This window comes from Petaurus breviceps, unplaced genomic scaffold, assembly GCF_028583685.1.
Source record: "Petaurus breviceps papuanus isolate PSGF00001 unplaced genomic scaffold, PetGlider_PUasm1.0 98, whole genome shotgun sequence".
Classification (NCBI taxonomy): Eukaryota; Metazoa; Chordata; class Mammalia; order Diprotodontia; family Petauridae; genus Petaurus; species Petaurus breviceps.
This window is the reverse complement of record NW_027187460.1, coordinates 62062249-62086835: the sequence shown is the minus strand read 5'-3', so window position 1 is coordinate 62086835 and position 24587 is coordinate 62062249. Positions and strand designations below refer to the sequence as shown.

Here is a 24587-nt window from a genome sequence, read left to right as displayed (position 1 = left end):
ATTCCCCTACTTCCCACTGGAAAAAAACAAACAAACCAAAATACCACTTCAGATAACTGAAAGGGACCACTGAAAGGTCACCCTGAAAGAGAACATAATATGGAGGAACTAAAAAAAGAAAACATTTATAGCATTCTTCTTATAATAGTGGTAAGCAAGCCATGCTTCTGGGCTAGAAGACTAGACATGGAAGTGGTTAGTGATTTATTTAGGATATGTCCCCACCAAATGGCCAGCCAAACCAACAAAAACAATGTCAACCAACAAAAACAATGTCAACAGGACAGAAGCTAAACCAGAGACAAATGCAACTAATTCCCTTCACTTCTTGTTCCATAGCTCTGATGGAAAAAAAAAACACAGCTTTTCTCTGATTTAGAATATTAAAACAGATGACAGTGCAACAACTGTAACAAAAATAGACTTGCACAGAGAGGAAACTTAAAATTCAAGCTCAATCTAAATGTAGTCTGACACCTATCACACCCTGTGATCAGACTAACATTAAGGAATCACATCACAGAATCATAGAATGTTTAGTGCTGGAAGAAACATTGGAGATCACCTAATCTAATTATCTCACAATCAGATGAGGAAACTGAAGGCCAGGTTGAGATATCTGCCCAATCACAAAGCCAACTGACAGCAGAGCACCAGTCAGAGAATATGGCTTTGAATCCCAGTTTTGCCACTCCCTGGCTGTAGGACCTTGAACAAATCTCTTCACTTCTAGGACCACTGGTTTCCTCATTTATAAAATTAGGGGGTTGAATGAGAAATCACCAAGGTTCCTTTCATCTCTAACATGCTGTGCCACATGATCCGAGCCAGGAGAAAACAAATCTCATTAACATGTCTTGCTATTTGCACATGAAAAACCTTATAACCCATCTAGATATAAGACCATTGGCTCCCAAAATTTTCTATCAGAATAATTCTGTTTTCAATGCCTTAATTTTGGTAATTAAATCAGATAATAAAACAAACAGGTTTGGATAAGAAGTATATAATTGTGGGCTTGCTAATGGTGGGGGAAAGGATCTTGTGCATGTATGTTCTTTTTTAAAATTTTGAGTTCCAAATTATCTCCCTCCCTCCCCTTACTGAGAGGGCAAGCAATTTGATATAGGTTATACATGAGCAGCCATGCAAAACATATTTCCATATGAGTCATGTGGTAAAAGAAAATAAAACCAAAAAAAGTAAAAGAAAGTAAAGAAAAAGTATGCTTGATCTACATTGAGACTCCATCAGTTCTTTCTCTGGAGATGGATAGTATTGTTCATCATTAAATCCTTTAGAATTGTCTTGCTGAGAATAGTTAAGTCATTCACAGTTGATCATCATACAATATTGCAGTTTCCATATACAATGTTCTCCTGGTTCTGCTCACTTCACTTTGTATCAGTTCATGCAAGTCTTCAGGTTTTTCTGACAGCATCCTGCTCATCATTTCTTATAGCATAAGAGTATTTCATCACAATCATATACCACAACTTGTTCAGCCATTCCCCAATTGATGGGCATCCCCTCAATTTCCAATTCTTTGCCACCACTAATAGAACTACTATAAATATTTTTATACATTTAGGTCCTTTGCCTTTTTTATTTCTTTGGGGAAAAGACCTAGAACTAGTATTGCTTGGTCAAAGGGTATGCATTTTTTTAAATTGTCCTTTGGGTATAGTACCAATTTGCTCTACAGAATGGTTGAATCAGTACACCACTTCACCAACAGTGCATTAGTTTTTCAATTTTCCCACATCCCTTCCAACATTTGTTATTTTTCTTTTCTATCATATTAGCGAATCTGATAGGTATGGGGTGGTAGTTCAGACTTGTTTTAACTTGCATTTCTCTAATCAATAGTAATTTGGGACACTTTTTCATAGGACAATAGATAGTTTTGATTACTTCGACTAAAAACTTCCTGTTCATATCCTTTGACCATTTATCAACTGAGAAATGGCTCTTATTTCCATAGATTTTACTCAGTTTTCCATATATTAGAGAAATGAGGTCTTTATCAGAGAAACTTGATGTAAAATTATTTTCATAGTAATATTACTACGTATTTTTTGCTTCTGACTTTCACCTCCCCCAATCCACCCTCCCTTCTATCAGCTCCCACCCCCACCCACTCTCTTATCACCTTCACCTCCTACTTGCCTGTATGGTAAGAGACTTCTATACACAACCAAGTGGGTATGTTATTCCCTCTTTAAGTCATTTCCTATAAGAGTAAGATTAAAAAAAAACCAGGATCTTTAAAAGCACCAATGTACTTACCAAATATCAATTTTGAGTCCATTGGAAACAAGGAATTGAATAGTATCCACGTGCCCACAGAGGTGAAGGGCTGTGTTTCCTTGATAATCTGTGGCCAGGAGATCAGCACCAAATTTATGCAACAATTGGCAGATGTCTACATTTCCTCGGGCTGCAGCAAGATGAAGGCCTGTCCGGCCTCTGCTATCACGAATGTTTGGATCAAAGCCACTTTCTAATAGCCTTTTGGAATAGTTAAAATCCCCATCGATACAAGCCTGCAGCAGAGGCACGTTCGTTTGAGAAGAATCATTTACAAAAACATAGGACATTGCTCTGAATGGGTAGAGAGATAGGTAACCTGCAATTATAAATGAAGCAGGTGAGACTTGCTGAGCTGAACTACGTCAAAGTAGTCAAATACTTTTCATTTCCATTTCTTCTCAACCTCGCCCTTCCTTTCTAATTTATTATCTTATCAAGCAAAAGCACAGAAGACTAATATAAATTTTTTTAGTACTTTAATAAAATAATATTTTCTTTTCAGCATCTTCATACACAAAATTAGAACTACTTTGAAGGTCTGCTTTCAGCTACCACCATGAAGACTCATTAAAAGGTGATCATTTTAAGTGAGACTCAAGATGTCAAATGTTTATGATGTGAGATTACATTAGAAATTCACAAGAATAGGAAAGGTCACCTTTAAAACTCAAACAGCTACCTTGTGAGACTCCTTCATTAATGTAATAAAAATACTAACATTGAACAGCAGCTCTTATTTAATGGAATAAGAATCTAATGGGATTTCCTCTCATTTATCGGTTCCTTATTTACATTTGAACTACTTTATATAATAAAAAGAGTGACTATCCCAAAGTTAAGAGGACAGCACTCAAGACTGAAGAGACTCATGTAGTTAGTGTTTTAAAGGGGTTTGCCCTTTGTTCTTGAAGAGAGTGATGCCTAACAAAGTCCTGTTAGAACACATTCTAATGATTTAAAATTGAAAAATATTAAATCTGAGAAAAGAAAACTGCAGAGAATAACTGGAGATGTGCTTTGGTAACTATCTTTGAATATAAAAAGGAGCATAGGATTTTGAGCTGTTTGGGACCTTGGAAAACACCTAATCCAATACTCTTGTTTTACAGTTGAGGCAACTGGCTCTAGTAAGCCACAAGGATCAAAAACAGCAGAGCTAGAATTTAAAATTAGGTCCAGTATTCCTTCCACTACACCACTGAAAAAGAAGGCAGATTAGTTCTGTGAAGAGAATTTTCAGCGAATCATTTTAAAATGCAATGAAAGAATTAGGTAAGATTTTTTTTTAATGCATATTTTCTGGTTGTATATGTCGATGAATAATTTAACAAGTTAGTAAGATAAAAGTGTAGGATCTCAGTCATTAGCTATTTTAAGGAAAAAAAAAAAGATCCATCCATCTAGAATTGTTTGGGTGTAGTTTTGCCCACAAGTGGGAGTATGAAGAGAATTCTTGATGTTCTCCTCCAACTCTGCAATTCCTAATTGTAATTTTTAAAAAATAGATACATCAATAACCTTGTGGGGAATGCCTTCTTCCTAACCACCTCTGATAAACATTAAGTGCTTTCAGCTAAGAATACATTTCTGGTACTTTGCAAGCATGATTCTGAATTACATCATGAGACCACACTGCTTCTCAGCATGACCTCTTCTACTTTACTAAATTCAAAGCTATTTTTATGTCTTTTGTTATTTTCTCCGTTCCAATCTTTTGTACAAGCAATACTTAATACCATTTACTTAAAGTGTAAAATAAATGTAAGGCAAACTGATCTGTTGATAGGGCAGTGATTTGAACAATATCTTTTATACCATAGCAGGTTTATTTGAAAAACTTGAGCTACAACCAAAAGGAACAGGCTGCTCCTAAGAATTATAATAAAGAAACACTGGAAGGGACTATGGTCATCAACGGGGTCCAATTTCTTCATTTGTGTAGGTGAAGAAATACAGGCCCAAAGAGGTGATGTGTCCAAGGTACAGTGGCAGTGCTGGCACCTCCCAGCTTAGTGTTCTTTCCACTACACCATGTTTAAAACCAAAGAGGAAAAATGAACCTCAAGTACTAGGGATTTAATCTGATATCCTGTTGTTTTTACACTTTACTGTTTTGCATTATTTTTTTGTGAGCTGATATGAAGACAACCCCTCTACTCAATCTAATGCAATTCAACAGGCATTTACTGAGTACCTATGTGCAATGTAATATGCAGACAAAACAACCAAAAAGCTGCCCCTGCCCTGAAGTTTACCTTCTACAGAAGGGTTGTCATATGTAAATGGATACCAGGTAAGTGTGTACATGATGATATGAGGAGCAAGAGAGACCTAACACCCAGGAGGATCAGGAAAGGCTCGTCATAGGAGGTGGTTCCTGAATTAAGCCTTGAAGGAGACTAGGAATTCTGAGATGAAGTAGCCAGGAAGGAAGGCATTCTGGGTGCAGGGGAGAGCGCAAACAAAGGCACAGTGGCTGGAGGTGGAATGCAAAGTCTGGGGAACAGCAATGAGGAACAATGTGGCAAGAATGCAGTGTGTGTGAAGGGGAATAAAGTGAAGTAAATTGAAGATGGGTTGCTGTCAGACTGTGAAGAGCTATAAAGGCTAAATTGACCTTATTCTCTCAACTTTCTTCTCCACCCCAACAGAAACTAAACTGGAGAACAGGACAGGCCTAAAACTACTCTTCAAAAAAAATAAGAAACAAAGTATAGAGCACTGTCAGGTGTGTCCTAGTGAGGCAATATGTGTTTGGGTAAAAGCATACCAAGAGTAGAGAAGGAAAAACAATTGGCATTTCTATTTGAAATGCAACAAGAATTCTTGTGGTTTACAGACTGGGAGCCTGCTGGCTGCTGGCTCACTTGAAAGAAAAGTCTTTTTTTTGGTCTGTATTGCATCCAGAATAAGTGTATTTAAAACATATCTTATGTGTTTCTTTTTGCACTTAAGATATTTCTAATTTTACTAAGTCTAATAGACCCAAAGATAGGTAACATCTTTCATCTCAACTATAAAACTAAATAATTCCTAAAGTAAAGACGCAATTTATTTGAAGTTTCAAGTATTAGAAGGAAGTCAATACTCACTTGTACTTAAGAAAATTAGGTCTTTCAGCAGTCACTGTGTAGCCTGTCTGAATTGTTAAACTGTTATTAACAAAACGGCCCGTAGTGTGCCAGTCCAGATCTGCAATAAACAGACAACTTATTTAGAAAAAAGGTGTAGCCTGAAAAATGAATATGGTATTCTATTAAGTTCAGGCAATTTGATGAGGACTATAGGAGTTTTCCAGAAAGTCTGTGAGTGAAACATGATATAAAATTAGTACATAGATAACTGACATGCAGGCAAAGCACAGAAAAAAGGGACAGGAATTGGAAAGAGGGTTCAATAAACTATTATTATATTATGCACAAATGGAAAAATGTTGACTAAAAGATGAACCAAAAATATGGGCCATTAGGAAAGTACAAGCAGTCCCCAATGTACATGTTCCAAAAGATCATCTGTTAAGTCAGTTGTTTGGATCTTCAAATGCATTTTCCCATAGAAACAATGTCATAAATGATGGTTAAGTTCCCAGATTGTCCCACAAAAGTCTATTTAACCCATAATATAACCAAAATACTTTAAATACTAATAATTAAATGCCAGAAAATATGAAAATTGAGTTAAATAATTTTAAAAATCTAGTCAAGTGCTTCAAATCTAGCTAGTACTTTAGAATACAAGAAAGCCAAGGCTTACTTTTCACCATCTAACACCAGATCTGTGTTTGCCTGTTTCTCCAACCAAAATTAACTCTTTCTTGGACCCTCTACTCCAAACCACTCCGTAACCCTATGCTTGTTTGAACCTGGGCTTGAACTGTTGCACTACAGTGGTCACACTTGTGATTGTCTGGGGAAAACTGTGGAAGGGGAAGAATCTCAGTTAACTTAATTTCCCCCTTTCTCTTCCCCCTTCCCAATGTCCCCCCCCGGGGAAGGAAGGTGGAGAAGGGTAGATTAGGATAGTAGAGAACTGAACTAAACATAACATCAGAAATTAGTGGGACAAAAAAGCCTAGAGTACAGGTTTCTGGCTAGACTTTTGTTGTTCTGGTAGAAGTGGAGGTTAGTGGCAAGGGAAGGAGGTCATTCACAAAATAATAAAGAAAGGAAAAGAAAGACAATGTTCCAGATGCCTGAATGCTGATGGGCAAGATGGCTGCTTTGACCACATCTGGGAAGGGAAAACAACCGTGGAATCTTGGTTACAAATTAACCCTTGATAGATATATCTATATTCTACAAGACCTCTTACTATAACTGCCCTCATATTATGTAGGGAATGCATTAATGCTATTTTATGAAGTTTTATTTATATGTATAGGTCTTCAGTCAACCTATAAGCATTTGTTAAGCACCCACAGCATTCCAGGTACTGTGCTAGGTGATAGGGAGACAAAGACAAAATGAAATAGTAGCTAGCCTCAAGAACTCACATTCTATAGGGAGAGATGACACATACATATATAGGTACAGACAAAATATATGCAAAATAAAATAAAAGATAATTGGAAGAAAGACTGCTGAGCAGAACTTGTGCTGAGCTTGGAAGGAAATGGGATTCTCAGAGGCAGAGAAGAGGAAGGAATACATTCCATACATAGAGTGCTTCCCCCAACCCCAATTACCTTTTATTTATTTTGCATATATTTTGTATCTATCTATATATATACATGTTACCTCCACCTATAGAATGTATGCTCTTTGAGGCTTGAGTGGAAAAGAGAAGCAATTAGGGAGAAGTAAAAGAATAGTGAGGGTACAATTGAGATTGGATTGCATAAATGTGTAGTAGATTCAGTCAGCAGTCTTACGACTGTCTAGCTCTATTCAACAGCAAGTTAAGTAAGTGCAATGAAGGTAGATGATGGGAGTAATCCAGGACTGGGGTTTGGCAAAGCATGAGGGGTGAGAGGATAAAGTGGCAAGGGGTTTAAGAGCAAAGGACTGTGTGATATTTCACTGGTAAACCATGAGGTCAAGCCTGAGAAAGGAAGAAAATGAAGCCTGAGCAGAAGTGATAAACTGGTAGAATACTGAAGAATAAAGGAACTGGAGGGCATAGGAGGATAAAGAATAGGTTTGGGAAGAGAGAGGCACAGGAAGAGACAGAAAGAGGTTAAGGTCTGATAAAGAAATTTTGTAATTCTTGATCACAGAATAGTAGCACTTAAGGGTGACAGTGAGATCAAGGTTCTGATTGTCCCTGTTTGTGACTTTGAAGAAATTCATAGGGATTAGGAAGACTGAGGTCCCAAACAGACAAGTGGTCAAAGCTATTTTCAAAAGTCCTCAAGAGAAGAACTGTAAACTATTAACTACCATATGAAAGAAAGCTCCATCATCAATAAATATAAATGAAGATCAAAACTACCCTGAAGCTTCACATCACACCCAGCAAATTGGTAAAAGTGACAAAAGATAGGAATAGTCAATGTTGGAAAAATTGTGTAAAGATAGGCACAATAGTGCATTATTAGTGAAGCTATGAATTGTTCCAATGGTTCTGAAAAGTAATTAGCAATTATGCAAATTAAGTGACTAAAATATTTTGCCCTTCCACAGGTAGGCATATATACTAAGGTCACTGGCAGAAAGAAATGCTATATTCAACAAATATTTATAGCAGTAATTTTTGTGGTAACAAAGAACTGGAAGCAAGGAAGACTTGGAAATGGCTAAAAAAAATTGTGATATAAATGTAATAACAGAATGTAAGACATGATGAATCTGATGAATTCAAGAGAAGACTGGGGAGTCATATGAATTGAGGCAAAGGAAAGTCAGGGAAACAATACATGTGACTAAACAATGTAAACGGAAAGAACTACCACAAAATAACTGAAACTGAATGATTCAAAATTCTAAAGACCAAACTTGCCCCCAGATAAGAGATATAAGATATCCTCCATCCTTTGTGGATGGAGGGATCCATGGGTGTGGAACATCACATATGCCATCTGATTTTTTTCAATGAATTGATAAGGTCTGTCAAATTTTTGTTCATTTTCCCCTTAATTCTATGTTATAAAGAATAGAGTTTCTGGGAGGGACAAAGAGGGATAGAGGGGGAAATGAAGGCAACGCCAAAACAAAAGATATCAAGAAAAATTTATTCTAAAAAATGAGGAACTGGGGGGATGAAATGTTTGAGGGAATATTACCATATATATTGAGGTCTCTCAGAGTAACAGCAGGGGCTGAGGTAAAGAGGAAGGCTGCAGGTTTCATATTGAACATCCAGAGACAAAAGGGATGAGGGCTGGTAGATAACTGCCACCAGCATCTGTGTTCCTAAACTGGGTGCTTTTATGAGACTGCCTATATACAGTAGTACTGAATTAGATGGCTCTACTCTGCATACATTTATTAGTATAAACTGATGAACTAATATTTGACTCCTTCCCTTAATAGACCAACTATGTATGAAAACTGGCTTTAAAAAGCAATATAAACTGTTCATCATGACAATGTCTTTTGACAGCAGACACTGCTAATAGTATGCAAGCAACTTCTCTTCTCTACAGATGCACCTCAGCAGTCTACAGAACTGCCACTATGTTTTAGGTAGATTTTTAAGCCTTTGAAGTATCTAATTTGATCGTTCTGTGATAATCTGTACTAAATAATAACTAGCATTTACATAGCACTTTAAGGTTTACAAAGTACTTTAGAAATATTGTCTTATTTCATCCTCACAACACCCTGGTAGGTGCTACTATTATCTCTATTTTACAGATGAGGAAACTGAGGCTGAAGGTGGTTAACTGATTTGCTTACAGCCACATAGCTAATAAATTTCTGAGGCTAGATTTGAACTAATGTTTTTTTGGACTCCAGGTTCATTTCTCCATTTTGCTAGCTCAATTCACCAAAGAAGATACCTGAATTAACTAGATTTTTTTCTTGCACTTTCTCTCCCCACTACCCTAGTCACTAGAGTTGGATGTCCATTATTTTGGATTTGGTTCCAAAGATGTAAGATAATATATTTCCCAGAGCATTTAAAATATTCTTTTTTATTAGCTTATTTATTTTTAATTAGCTTACTCTAGTATCAGTCTTATAACCTGAGTGACTATGGAAAAGACTAATAAAATAACCTTAGAGGTTAGTAAATTTTTTTCTGCAAACCAATAAATTTTGTACTTTCAACACTGCTGTATCAATGACTCAACCAGTGGCCGCATACTCGTCAATACGGCATGCTGGAAGGAGTCCAGACTTGAAATCAGGAGAAAAACTTCTGTTCAAATCACAGATGGAATGCTTCATAGCTATGGAACTTTGGGACAGTCACTTCTGAGTTTCAGTTTCTTTATATATAAAATGAGAACTTAGGATTAGTGGAAAGAATAGTGGATCGACACTCAGAGGTTTGGGGCTCAAATGCTTCTTAGTATTAAGTCACCTTGATGACTTTGCACAAATCACAACCTCCTGGCATCTCAGTTTCATAAAAGGAGGGGTTTAGACTAGATGGTCTGTAAAGATCCTTTCCATTTCTAAATCTATCATTCTATTATCCTATATATTTATAGACATAAGTGTAGATTGTATGGAATATAGGGTTGAACATGTAATGGCCCCAACAATTACCCAGAAACTTTTTTTTTTATTATGTTCAGTTCTGTGATCTCAGTTTGCTCTTTGGTCTTGTGCCTTTTTCCTCATAGAGGTGGAAATAAGGATGTGCAGCTACATGACCTCCTGGGTAGATTAACACAGATGCCTTTTCCTAATCAAAGATTGAATGAAGGAACTTCCTTCCCCTAAGTGGTTTATTTAACTAGTCTCATTTTTCAACATGCTGAGATAGAACTGATTTGTATAACCAGAGATGTCCTATAGGACATTGAAAATATGTGACTGCAATTGAATTCATTCACATGTATGTGGTCCTTATCATTAATAAGGCAGGTGAAGAAGTTATTAAATATGTCAAAAGGTACTCTCCTTTTGACAGAGAGAACTCTGGCACATGTCTGGATAATCAAAGTCCTTCACCACCACTATATCCTACCTTTATGCCAAACTCCTCATGTCCTTCTGTCTGGATGGTCTACATGCAAGGGTGGGGAACCTGCAGCCTCAAGGCCACACGTGGTCCTCAAGTGTGGCCCTTTGCCTCAATTCAAACTTCACAGAACAAAATCACTTCAATTTATCATTTGATTTTCATTCAAATATCCTTGGGTCATGCATTACCACTAGTTACTAAGTTTCATCACAAGATTATACCTTCTTAATGTATAATGATGTAACACACATAACCTTTTACTTATCCTGTTTCTTTTTTGTTTGAATAAAAAAGCAAGACTTTTAATGAAGTAATTTATACTACTGTGATGAAGAAGATGAGATGTGAACTAGACAAATATAATTAGATGGATTTAGAACTGTCTAGATAGTCAAACTGTAAGAGCAGTTGTTAATGGCTCAATTTCAATATGGCAGGAGGTCCCCAGTTGAGTACCTCATAGATCTGTGTCTGATCCTGGGTTGTCATTTTTGCCAATGACCTAAATAAAGACTGAAGACATGCTCATCAAATTTGCTCACACAAAGCTGGAAAGTATAGCTAACACACTAGATAAATCAGGATTGAAAAACAGCTTGACTTGCTAGGGCATTAGACTAAATCTAATAAATGTGAAATTCAATAGGGATAAAAGTAAAGTGTAATCTTGAATAAATAAAAATTAATCTCAGAAGTACAAGACAAGAGAGACAAGGTGAGAGAGTAGGCATTCTGAAAAAAAGATACAGGGCTAATATACAAGATTATATAATTATATATATATATGATACAAGCCCAATATGATGTGGAAGCCAAAAAAGCTAATGAGATCTTAGACTGTATTGAAACACGTAGCTTCTAGAAATGGGGACACGATGTTACCATGTGACTTTGTCCTTGTCAACTCCATCTGGCATATTGTACTCAGTTCTATGTAGCACAGTTTAAGAAAGACATGGATAAACAAAAGAATATTCTGAGAACCAGGATAGGGAAAAGCCTTGAGTTCATATCACAAGAAAATTAATTAAAAGAAATGGGGCTAGTTAGCCTGGAGAAGAAAAGATTCAGGGAAGGGGGAAGGGAGTTATAAACATCTTCAAAGGCTGTCATGTGGAAATGGTGCTCTGTTTAACTCCAAAGGACAGGACCTAGAGCAATGAGTGGGAGCTGCAAAGAGGAAAATTTAGAGCTGATGTCAGGAAAAATTTCCTAACAACTCAAGCTAACCAACAATTGAATGGGTTGTCGTTAGAGGCGATAGATTCCCCCTTCTTGGAGGTTTTCAAGCAGAGGCTGGATGATCTATTGTCTGATATAGTACAATAGGGATTTTTTTTAATATGGGCTGGGCTAAATGGCTGCTGAGGCCCCTTCCAACTCTTAAATTGTATGATATTATAATAAGTTATTATCATCATCATCAAACATTGGGTCTAAAATTTGCAAAGCATTTTACATACACTATTTTTTACATTTTTACTAACAAATCTTATGAGGGAGATGCTATTATTACCTCTACTATTAATACTCAAAGCAATTAAATAATATATCCAAGATCACATAACTAGTGTCAGAAGTGGATTCTGAACTCAAGTTCTCCTGACTCCAAGTTTATGATCATGCTATTATATCATGGAGCCCTGAAAGTAGATGAGTTCACTGAGTAAGGGAGTCTACAGGGGGGAAAGAGAGAGAAGAGTAAAGTCTTAAGAAATGTCCACAGTTAGAAAACAGACACACTGATGCCTTCTTGGTAGAGTTGTGAATTGGTACAGCCACTCTGGAAAGTAATTTAGAATTATATCAAATAAGTTACTAAACTTCATAACATTTGACTTCTAATACTACTATTGTTAGGCCTATATACCAAGGAAAACATAGAAAAAGGATCTGTATCTACAAAAATGTTTATAGTAACTCTTTGTGGTGGCAAAGAAGTAGAAACAAAGGGGACCCCTATTAATGATTGAACATTATGCTAGATGACTTTGATGTGTTAATGTCTATAAGAAATGAAAAATTAGATATCTACCATACCACTTAACTGCCATAAGAAATAAAGAAAGAGACTTAGTCTCAGAGAAACCTGGAAAGATTTGTACAGACAGATGCAGAGTCAAGTGAAGAGAACCAGGAGAACGATTTACACTATAATAGCAACATCATAAAAACAAATAATTTTGAAAGATTTAAGAACTAATCAATCATGATTCTAGAGGACCAATGATGAAGAATGTTACCCACCTCCTGACTAAAAGGTGGTAAGATAAAAGTAGAATGAGATATATTTTTTTATATAGCCAAATGGGAATTTTTTTTTTTGCTTGACTGTTCCTATTTGTTGTAACAGTTTTCATTTTTTTTTCCAGAAGGAAAGAGTAAAAATGAATGTTTGATGATGAAAAAAAATAATTAAAAAAAGGAAAAAATGCCCACAGTCAGAAATAACAGAATCATATATTTAGAACCAGAAAGGATGTTACAGAACATCTAGCCCCAATCCCTTCATTTCATACATGAGAAAACTGAGGCCCAGAAAGATAAAATGACTTCCCTCAGGTCACATAAGTAGTTAGCAGCAGACCCTACTTTGAAGTCAGGTCCTCTAACTCTAAAGCTAGTGCTTTCTCTCCCTGTACCTCACTGTTTCTCTTAAGAAGAAGCCGAGTCCCTGGTATTTTTGGGTTGTCTCCCTTCATGTACCAACCAGGCCCAAACCTGCTTAGTTTCCAATATCAGATATGATGGAGAATATTCATGAGAGTATAGCCATAAACAATAGGGAAGGGTGGGAACTTTGAGGGAAGTAGAAAAAAAGACTAAGATACTGAGAAGTCAGTGGAAAGGAAGTGGGGAATAGAATCAGGTCACAAAACAAAAGAGGAATGTACTTTAAGAAATAGAAACAGAAGGGAGGCTGAAGTACACATGCCAGAAAGTAACCATCTTATTTTTAGCATAGGAAATCAGGGCTTTTGGCTCATTACACAGCATACACCCATGAACAAAGAATTATACAGTATAATGAGATAACTTATATGTCACAGGGCTGTTGAAAGAATACAATGCATTCTTATAGCTAATATTCAGACTTATAGTGATTTGTATGCCTTTAGGGTTCTTGTTAAACCTACTAGGATTCTGTATGTACAGAATAAGAAATACACATTCACACTTTCACATGATTTTAACTAATGACATAACAATACTACATGCAAAATACTATTAGATAGCATGCTTAATTAACATATTCAAAAAGGTAGCTCATAACATAGCTTTTATTTCATTTGACCATTCTCAATTAATATTCAAGAATGAATAATTAGTTACAATAAGAACTCATTTACTCAATATTATCAAGAAAATTCACATAGATGCTTGTTACCAACAAAAACAAATAATTTATATTTACATTGCACTTTAAAGTTTATAAAGCAATTTCCTCATAATAAACGTTAAAGGTGGGTAATACAAGTATCTCCATTTTATAGATAAGGAAACAGGCATGAAGCATTTAAGTCAGAGGTGTCAAATACGGCAATAGTCTGGACTGAACCAGATTAAAATGTAATTGGGAAATATTCAACAAAATAAAAATACAACAGGACATAGATAATGTTAATGTGGTTTTCAAAGTCAATATATGTACATACATATTTTTATGAATATATAAGGATACATTTATCTATGGGAACGTTGTGTATGTATATTCACATATACATATCCTTTATCTCTACAATACTTTCCAGCTCTCTTTTATGTAGTTTTCCCCTCACTGGAATATAAGCTCTTTGTGGACAAGAATGATTTAATTTTTTATTTATATTTGTAGACTACTGACCTTGGATTCCTTTAAATTCCACCTTAAATCCCATCTTTTACTGGAAGTCTTCCCCAACCCCTCTTAATTCTAGTGCCTTTCCTCTTTTAAACATTTCATATTTATCTTGTATATACCTCACTATGTTGCATGTTGTCTCCCCCACTTAGATTGTAAACTTCTTGAAGGCAGGGGCTGTTTTTTGCCTCTTTTTGTATTCCCAGTGCTTAGTACATTTGACCAGCACATAATAAACCTTTAGAAATACTTATTGCCTTATTTTGCCTATGGTTAAAAGGACCAGGGAAATAAAACTCTAAACCAGATGTTCTTAATGGGGGGGAGGGGGGCTGTGTATTTTTTAAAAATATTGATAACTATATTTCAATATACTTGGTTTTATTTGTAATCTTACATATTTTATTTTATATATTTAAAAGCACTGTTCTGAGAAGACAATAGGCTTTTACTAGACTGCAAAAGGGGTTCACGACACAAAAAAGAACAAGAATTCCTGCTCTAAGCTCTCTTGTGGTAAGGTTTCAGATTTTTACCTTATAGAATAATCTGCCCAGGTTGAAAGCAAGCATTCTGAATATGTACTGTGACTTTATGTAATATTTTTTCAATTATTTTCTGAGGATACTTGGGGTATTGTTAAGCACATCTGGAAAAAGCAGCTTACTAAGTGGATTCTTCTGAGTTTGACCCCTTACAACCAAAAAAGAGGTAATATACTTTTCACAAGGTGAATATGGTAGGAGCAAACCAATCTTGTACACTTGGATTTTTTTTCCTTTCTATGAAAAATTTACATTTGAGAACATTTCCAACATTTTAATCAATTTTTATTGTTTAATATTTTTGACTTAGCAAATGTCTGTCTCCTGTGCAGTTTCTAGTTTTGAGTAAATTAACATTTCAACACCCAAACCTCACCAGTTCAGCAAGGAGTCCAGTTTGAAAGAGTCAAGTCTGAATCACAAAATTCTTTGAAAGAAACTTTTAAAGTATACATTGTAACTAGAGATATATTAACAAAGTTTATGCTCACTAGAGATCATTACAGAAAGAAGACAGATAAGAATGATTTGTAATGACTATCAGTCAAGCTTGGACAGTAGCTGTATGAAAACATGCAAATTAACTCCTCTGAGTTTGCTTCCTCATGTGTAAAATGAGTGATTTGTAGTACCTATGGACTAACAGTTCACACTTACATAGAGAACATTTTAAAATTTATAAAGCATTTCTTCACAATAACCAGATGAGGTAAGTCAAGCATTATTATTCCTCTTACAGATGAGGAAATTGAGGGTCTTAAAGTTTAAATAACTGTCCAGGGTCACAAACTAACAGGAATCAAAATGTGATTTCAACTCAGCTGTCTTGACTCCCTGTCTAACATACTTCCTACTCTAATGTGTTGCTTCTGTTGTTTGTAAGGCTTCCATGAGATAATATATGCAAGCACTCTGTAATCTAAAACGTCCTATATTAAGGTAAGATGCTATTATGTAAATGATTTTAAAGCAACTAAAAATACTTTTAAAAGTTTGATCTCATAATTATTTTAAATATTTCTTCAGCAATTTCATTGACATAATTAGTTTCTTACTAAACCCTTGTATTACAGAAAGCAGAAAGGCCCAGGCCAGTACAGGTCTTAAGTATTGAGATTTTATGATATCAAGAAAAATCCCTTCTGTATTTTTCAGATTTTGCTTATTGCAACTATTTTATACAATGTGGACATTTAAAAGCAAAACTAATAAATAAATGTTTTGGTTTGATTTTTTTTAGAAGTGAGTAAATTCCTGAGATTTGTTTTTTTTGGGGGGAAAGGGAGCTCGTTTTTTTCTTTTACTATTTCCAAGTGTATCTTACTATATATAATATTTTTAGTCACTACTTACTGGCATTTTCCCTCTTCTACCAAGAAATCCAGAAATACTAAACAAAGATTTTTAACAAGATTTACAACCTAAAGAATCATTAAGGTCACTGAATTTGTTTAAATATGGGAATGAACCAATTACAGACTGAATAACTATTCTTCCTTCTTGGGAAACTTTTTTTTTTTTTAACAGAGTAACTGCCTCTAAGTTACTGATTTATCTCAGACTTTTAACAAATTAAATATTTTCCAGTCACACTAAGAGTGGATTCGTGTGGTTTAATGATGCCACCCAGTGGCCTTCCAGTCTTCAAGCTCAACTACAGAAAACAGTATTTAGTTAAAAGTTGTAGATCTGAGATCTTATCAGTGTGGGTACTTACTCCATCCAAAACGGATCACAACCCATTCTCCCTTTTCATTCAAAGTAACTTTTATCCATCTAACTCAATAAATCCTCTGTAAAGGATCCACCCAAAGTGCTATGGGCCTCTTTCTCTTTTAAAAAATGGGAAATTATATAAAACCATAGGAATGTCCTTTTTCTATCCTGATTATTTCACTTGACAAATAATCAGTTCAACCAGTAGTTTAAAACAGCTGACAAAGGTAAAACTTCATAATCTTCTCTAATATTAAAGTTAACTTTTGCAGGAAACTTGAAAAAATACATTTCTCTTCATTTAGCATTCACTCTTTGTGTGTTTTTAAGAATTCTAGCTCTGGATCACCTAAATAACTTCTTTAATTAAAAATTTGTTGATTTTCTTTTTACAAGATCTATAGTATATACTATGTATAGTACAAAATCTGAATGCAAAAGTGAATTTGAAAAAATGACACAGTCCACCTACATTTTCATTTGAACAATCTCAACTTAGTCTGTTTTAGAAACAATGATTCATAAATTCCTAATTTTATTTCAAAAGAAACTTGCTGTCCTTCTATTCTTGACTGATTAGACAAAATGTTAACTTTTACCTTAACTTGAGTTGTATAATTATGTTTTATCTTATTGTGGAATTTTACTTTTTGAATATTCCTATAAATGTTACTTCAAAAATGTCTTGTAGGCCAGACAGAATAGTACAGGGAGGCTGCAGCTTGTGGCCACCTTGTCCTCACGAGTACTGAGCTGTAGAGAATAAGCTAAGCATGCAGCAGCACTAAGTTCAGTACCAATACAGTGAGGCTGGTGGGCTGCCCAAAGGTCAGAAATGAAGCAAGTTAAAGCTCCTGTTCTGATCAGTGGTGGGAACTAGCCTGGAGTAGCCATAGCCCTTCCATCCCAAGTGAGATAAGGAGACCTAATTTAAAAAAAAAAGAGGAAAAAAAAAGCTTTGCAATAGAAAGGTATTCAAAGACCTGAGGAAACTGCCAGTTTGGACATTGTTTTTCTCAAGCAAATGAATGCTTTGATTTAGAATAATTATAAATTAATAAAAATGGTTTCTGTCAGGCTTCTGTCTACAATATAGAATTAGTTAACAATTTTCTTCAATAAGCAAAAAATGAATACAAAATAAATACCAGGAAGTTGAGGAGTAAGGGCATTTGCAATGGGGATCAGAAAAGGCTTCATGTAAAAGCTGATGTTTAGCTGTTTTTTGTTTTGTTTGCTTTTTTTTTTTTGGAGGGGGGAAGGCCTGGCAATTGGAGTTAAGTGACTTGCCCAAGGTCACACAGTTAGTAACTATTAAGTGTTTGAGGACACATTTGAACTCAGGTCCTCCTGACTGCAGGGCTGGTGCTCTATTCACTAAGCCACCTAGCTGCACTGTTTAGCTGTATTTTGAAGGAAGTGAGAGATTCTGAAAAAAGGGAGCACATTCCACATCTGTTTTGTACAAATCTATGTGTCCCAGTAGGATGTTGAGCTCCTTAAGAACAAGGGCTGTTTTTCTTTGAGAGGCCCAGAGAACCCAAGGGACTTGTTTTATGACAGAGGTTATAAGTAGCAGAAAAAAAATTTGAACCCAAATCCATCTTACTCCAAACCCACTGTTTTATCCATTAAATCACACTGAACTGTTCTGAGCTATGAATCAGTGAGGCCCTGTTATTTCTACATTGGTGCTATGTTGTAGGAGTTGACCAATGATCTTCCACTGGCACTAGATTACCACAGGAATTAAATGGCTATTTGGGATTATCACATGAAGAGGATTGGTACCCAAGTTTTAATAGCTCTGTGTCTGTTTAACCCTCATTTATTGTTTTCCACAAAATTTTCCCAGTGGGTAGGTGCACCTTTGCATTTGTCACCTATAATTGTTTGAAAGTATTTGCAGAAATAAAATTTTATTTATCATTCATTTTTTCAAAATCTCTAAAGCCCTACTGGCTTCAGTGGCTGCTATATTTCATTTGTGATAGCAATAGCTCAACAAAACTCAGTTCATTTCAGACTCTAATTAGAAAAGTGGCCTACAGTTCAGATGATTTTATAATACTATTGAAATATGGTATCATAAACCCCATAGATCTAAAAATTAATAAACTACTACAGTAGTATTTTGAAGAAGCCCTATTAAGCCTATTTTAAGAAAATATAATTCTAGCAATGAAATTATTTTAGCTGTTATCACAAGACAATTGTTTGATAGTCTTCAAACAATAGATAACAAAAATATAACTAAATAAATGAAAGATGGACTGTGTTTTCAGAACAATTTCTTACATTTTATATAGTGCTTTAAGTGTTTTCCTCACAATACTGTGAACATAAGTAATACAAATATTACAATTATTATTTTTATTTACAACTGCAGAAACTGAGGCTCAGTGAATTACTTTCAAGAAACCTATTCAGTGATTTATAATGTTTGGTCCTTTCAAATTGCAGAAATGCATCATGAGAAATGAGAAGATGGATAAATTTGGAAATATTTTTAATATGATTGTACATGCATAGCTTATGGATTAAATGCTATCTTGGGGAAGGGGAGGGGAGGGAGGGAGAAAAATTCAGAACTAGAAATCTGATCACCCCTGATCCTAAACCATTTGAACTCCACTTCCTTGAAACTTGTCATCCCTGGGTATTGCTGCCCCTTAAAGATTTTGAAATTAGAACGCTCTAACAACCCCAATCACCTTTCTTTCCACCTCTCCTACTCTCTTATGTCTCAGAATCACAAAATCTCACAAATGAGAAGTCCAACTTGGAAGCAAACAAAAATTCTGATTACAATCATCACATTTCCCTCAAAACCAGCTCCCCTCCCCAAACTTCCCAAGCTGGCAATGGTGCCTTCATTTTACTGATTAACCAAAACCCAAATTTGGGGTCATCATTTGACTACAACCTCTACCCAACACTGTTTCAGTAATTACATTTTATCCATTCGCTCTTAAGCCAGGTATTCTTTTTCATTTACCTTGCTACCCCCTTAACTTTGGCTTTTAATATCTCATGCTGGGACTTCTTGACTTTTAACTTATCTCTGTACCTCTACTGTCCACCTCTTTCAATCTATATTTTAAAGATCTTAAATGAACTTTTGCCAAATAGTTGAATTTCAGCAGTACAGCACTCTGCTTACAAAAGGCACTCAAATATCCTTTGTTTAAGGTGGTAGGAGACTTGGGCTCTCCGTTCCAGCCTGCCACTAACCTCCTGAATGATTTAGCACATAACCTTTCTGGGTTCTCTCATCTGTAAAATGCAACTAATGGTTGTCCTACCTACTTCAAAGGGAAGATGTAAAGGCAAAATGAAATAAATGTTGAAGTACTTAAGTTTTGAAGTGTTACATAGTTGCAAATTATTATTTGCTCATACTCTATATTTATAGCAATCTCATGTTATGCCTTCTCTTGGATAAGGCAACTTATTTAACCAGTTTGATAGCTATGATTATGAAAGACTAGCCACTGTTCACTATAGTTACTAATGAACTTTATTTTCTCTAACAATTATCCCCCCCTTTCATACCATGATATTTTTACTATAAAACAGAGAAGGAAAAGAAACTATATGAGCATCTACCTGGGTCCTAGTCTCCAGCCATCCTTGAACACTTTCATATCTAAGATTCTCAATTCTATTTATTAAACATTCTTCCAAAGTTACATATTAATCAGTGTCAAAACTAATTAGAATCTGGAGTAAAAGGTGGTTATTACTAAGTCCATTGACTACCTACATGATAGTCCTATTATGGGAAAAGCACTGCATTAGAAATCAGAAGACTTCACTTCAAATCTCCAGGTTTGCTACTTACTACTCATATAATTGGGGAAGTCACATAACCTCTCAATCTTAGTTCCCTCATCGGTAAAATGAAAGGTTTGGATTTTATGACCTCTAAACAGGCAGGCAACAAGCAATTTATAAAATGTTTACTAAGAAAATTCAAACCAAATGAAAGGAAGTTCTTGCTCAAGGAGCTTACATTCTAATGGGGAAAGACACAAAAGGGAGATGGAAAGGGGAAGAGGGGGAACATGGGGCAACAAAGTGATGAGCTTTGTAAGCGGGGAGAAGTAAGAGAAGTGGAAAAGAATATGCATTTACATAGTGTCTACTATACACCAGACACTATTTTAGGCATTTTGGAATTATTATCTCAGTTGATCCTCACAACCACCTTGGGAGGTAGATTCAGTTATTACAACAATTTTACAGTTGAAGAAAATGACGCAAACAGTCATTAAGAGATTTGCCCAGAGGCCACACAGCTAGTAAATATCTGAGCCTGTATTTGAATTCAGGTCTTCCTAACTCCAGACCCAGTGTCTATCCATTATTGTATCACCTAGCTGCCCACTCTGGAGTCAGAAGCATAGCCAGGAGAAGGAAAGATAGCTTGCCTGGGACCCTTCCTAAAATGGAGGTCTCATGAGGAACTCAACAAGTGCAAAGGCTGGATAGCTTCTTGTCGTGCATGTTTTAGTGAGGGTTCTTTTTTAGGCAGGAATTGGACTAGATTGATATTAAGATTCCTTCCAGCTCTGAAATAAAGTAAACCTGCTTCCTCTAGTTCCTGCACAAAATTTCTGAGAAGTTTTCAAGTATGCATCTCTTCCCCACAGCTTCTACCATATCACTCTCTCTAAGGAGTACCTTTAAACCCTTTCTCAAGAGGGATATGTAGATAAATCACGTACTTAAGCTGAAGATATACTTACAGGTACTTCTTGTTCAGTTATGAAGAGGTCAGTGAACCTTTATCTATATATTGGTATAATATACAATGCTTCTCTTTTGATAATAAAACTCAGAGTCTATTAATTAGTAATGAAAAATGGGTTGATTTCTATGTCCACCAGGCTCTGCAGAACAAAGGAGAGAAGGAGCCTATCTCTCCTCAATGGCCTAGGGATTGTTGTGTGCCTGACATGGGCCTAATATGAAATTAACATAGAAGTGCATAGCTGAGGAATAGGAGCTTTTTGGAAACTGATCAATTACCACTGCAATAAATGATCAAGAGTAGCTGATGCTTCCCTCATGGACACCTCTTACAACAGTAATGGGGGTGGGTGGGGTGGGAGGGGAGAATGGGCAACAAAAGGAAGCAGCTTACGTCAGTAAAGGGCATTATTTTACATGTTACTGCACACATTTGATGTCAGTGAAACTCGTAGCCAACTTCAGAGTACGGGAAGTTGAGTCTCAGACTATTCTTTATCTGTGCCACATGATTAAAGTATCCTTCTTGTTTCCACCTCAAAGAATCCATCTCTACCTTCCAGATGCAGCTCAAGCGCCACCTTTTAGACAAAGCCTTTCCTGATTACCCACTCTCCCCAAATCACTAATGCCCTAGTATTTTCTACTCTGTATTCAACTGCCTTTTATTCCTTTATATTTATTCTATATATGTGTGTATACATATATATGTTGTCTCAGCTGAGAAAACGTAAGCTCCTTGAGAATAGGCACCGTTTCATTTTTTTGGTCTTTATATCCCTACTATAAAGGGATAAGACAGTGCTAAGACAGTGGTTCACCATAGTTGACTGACTGAATGAGGATGCCTCAGAGCTCATGAGAATAAAACTCAAGGCTTGCTCAGGGTCACATAATTAGTATCAGAAGGGAGGCTTGAACCCAGGTTTTCCTGACCTCCTGAGGTTAGAGGGAAGAAGGAATCTAGTGGAACAAGTCCATTAGAAAATACAAGTTCCGGGGTGGCTAGGTGGCACAGTGAATAGAGCACCGGCCCTGGAGTCAGGAGGACCTGAGTTCAAATCTGGCCTCAGACACTTAACACAAAAACTAGCCATGTGACCTTGGGCAAGTCACTTAACCCCAATTGCCCCTCCAAAAAAAAAGGCAAAAAAAAAGAAAATACAAGTTCCACCTCCAGAGAAAGAACTGATAGAATCTGAAGAAAGACTGAAGCATTCTTTTTTTAAACTAGAATTTTCTTGTTTGTTTTGGTCTGTGTTCTCTTTCGTAACATAGCTAATATGAAAATGTTTTTACCTGGCTGCACATATATAATCTATATCAAAGTGCTTGTCTTCTCAAGAAGAGAGGAAAAGGAGGGAGGGAATTTGGAACTCAAAAATTATAAAAAAGAATGTTAAAATTGTTTTCATATGTAATTGAGAAAAAAATTAAAATGTTCTTAACAAATAAAAAAGAAAATACAAGCTACCTGGAATGATCTAAAAAAGTAATTTTTCTTCTGTAGTTGCTTTAGTTTTTAAAAAGTTGTTTAATAGGGGCGGCCAGGTAGCACAGCGAGTAAGAGCACCGGCTCCAGTGTTGGGACGACCTGGAGATCGAATCCCGGGCTCAGACACTCAGCACCACACCCAGAAATAACTGGCCGTGTAACCTTGAGCAAGTTACTTAACCCTGATTGCTTAAAAAAAAAAAAAGTTGTTTAATATTCCAACAGGGAAACTGGAGTAGAAATGGCAGCAGAAAATCTTACATATTCCATTCTTCCAAATGTGTTTCAACCTATTTGTATAGACTCAAATGCTAAATTCTGTCTCCATCTACTGGATTATCAACAGGGATGGTTCAGAAAACTTAACTCATGGTTACTAAGAATACTGAGAAGCCACCAAGTACACTAAGAAAAATGCCTAGGGGAGGGCTGTTCTACTCAACTCCTCCTTAACTGTGCCTCCTCTGGATTTATAAAATGATACATATGAGAGAAGAAAGCCTCCACCTACTGAAAAAATGTGTTCCCTAGTCTCAATGAATATGTATGCAAACCTGATTCCCCTTCACAGAAAACAAAAGCATGAATTTTTTATGATCTCTTAGCTCAAGATATAAATTTTAAAGAATTATTCTCTGGATCTAGGAAAACTTTTTTGTTTTTAAAGAATTTAAAGTCTCCTTACCAGTCTTCCAATATACATAATTAGTATTACCAAAAGTAACTGAAGACATCTGAATACACTATATGGTACCTATAAAAATAATTTTAACATATTTCATAATAGTCCTGCAAGTGGAAAAATAAGAGCACAACATACTACATAGCTTCAAATATTCCTATATCCCAAAAGGCTCCAAAAATAACCAATTTTTTGGAAAAGTATAAGCCTTTAAAATATAAAAACAGCATTTGTGATGCATTTCTTCATCTCATAATTAAAAGAGTATATGCCAAAGGTTGGCAGCCTCTGAAAAGCGGTGCCAAATTGGCAATCCTTGTATTTCTGGCACAACAGTAAAGGATGGATGGAATGATGGTGGTGATTATTCACTGACACTCAAGTAGAAGACAAGAGCAAAGAACATAATGATTCTTGCAAGCAGCACAGAAGAATGTGGTAGCAGTGACAGGCTCATGTAAAAATCAGCCCACATACCATTGGTTGCTGCTTCTCTGAAAAGATGTCAGAGAATAAAAGAGATGGAAGGACTGGAGAGGGGCAAATTCAATTCAATAAGCATTTATTAAGTGCCAACTACGTTCCAGGCACTGTGTAGGTATTAGGGAATACAACACAACATGAAACAGTCCCTGTCCTTAATGAGTTCACACTCAATTGAGGGCAAACAACTTGTAGATAGAAAATTAAACACAAAATATATACAAATTAATTTCCCAGGGTGAGGCATTAGCAGCTAGGAAGAACAGGTTTCCTACAGGAGGCAGCACTTGGACTGAGCTTTATAAAAAAGACTGTGATTCTATATGGCAGAAATAAGAAGTCAGGAAACTCATGCATGTCAAAAGTCTTTGGTTTGAGTCTCAGTTCTGACATTCTAGTTGTAACATTCTGGGTCAGTTACTTGACCTCTCAAAACCTCAGTTTCTTCATCTATAAAATGGAGATTAATTCTTATACTACATACATCTTAAAGGAAAATTGTGCAAATGTACTTCATAAACTATATAGCTCTATTTAACATGATCTTTTTTTATTAGATGGAAATATGGGTCTGAATGCACAGAAATGTATTATAAAGGAATGAGTCAATTAGGCAGGTTATCTGAAGTCAAACTCTACTTCCCTTCAAAGAAGGCAAGACTGGTCTGTCATCAAAAACCA

General features: G+C 35.8%; 1 protein-coding gene across 2 annotated transcripts in view; it reads right to left on the bottom strand.

Annotated features, from left to right (window-relative positions):
* ANKRD46 (ankyrin repeat domain 46) overlaps window positions 1-24587 on the bottom strand; it is a 37642-nt gene that overhangs the window by 8701 nt on the left and 4354 nt on the right. For both annotated transcript variants that reach the window (XM_069081086.1, XM_069081087.1), the window contains exons 2-3: window positions 5406-5505; window positions 2290-2629 (exon numbers count right to left, since the gene is read on the bottom strand). In XM_069081086.1, the coding sequence (XP_068937187.1) occupies window positions 2290-2600 (311 nt within the window). In that variant the 5' untranslated portion in view covers window positions 2601-2629; window positions 5406-5505. The remainder of the gene's footprint in view (window positions 1-2289; window positions 2630-5405; window positions 5506-24587) is intronic.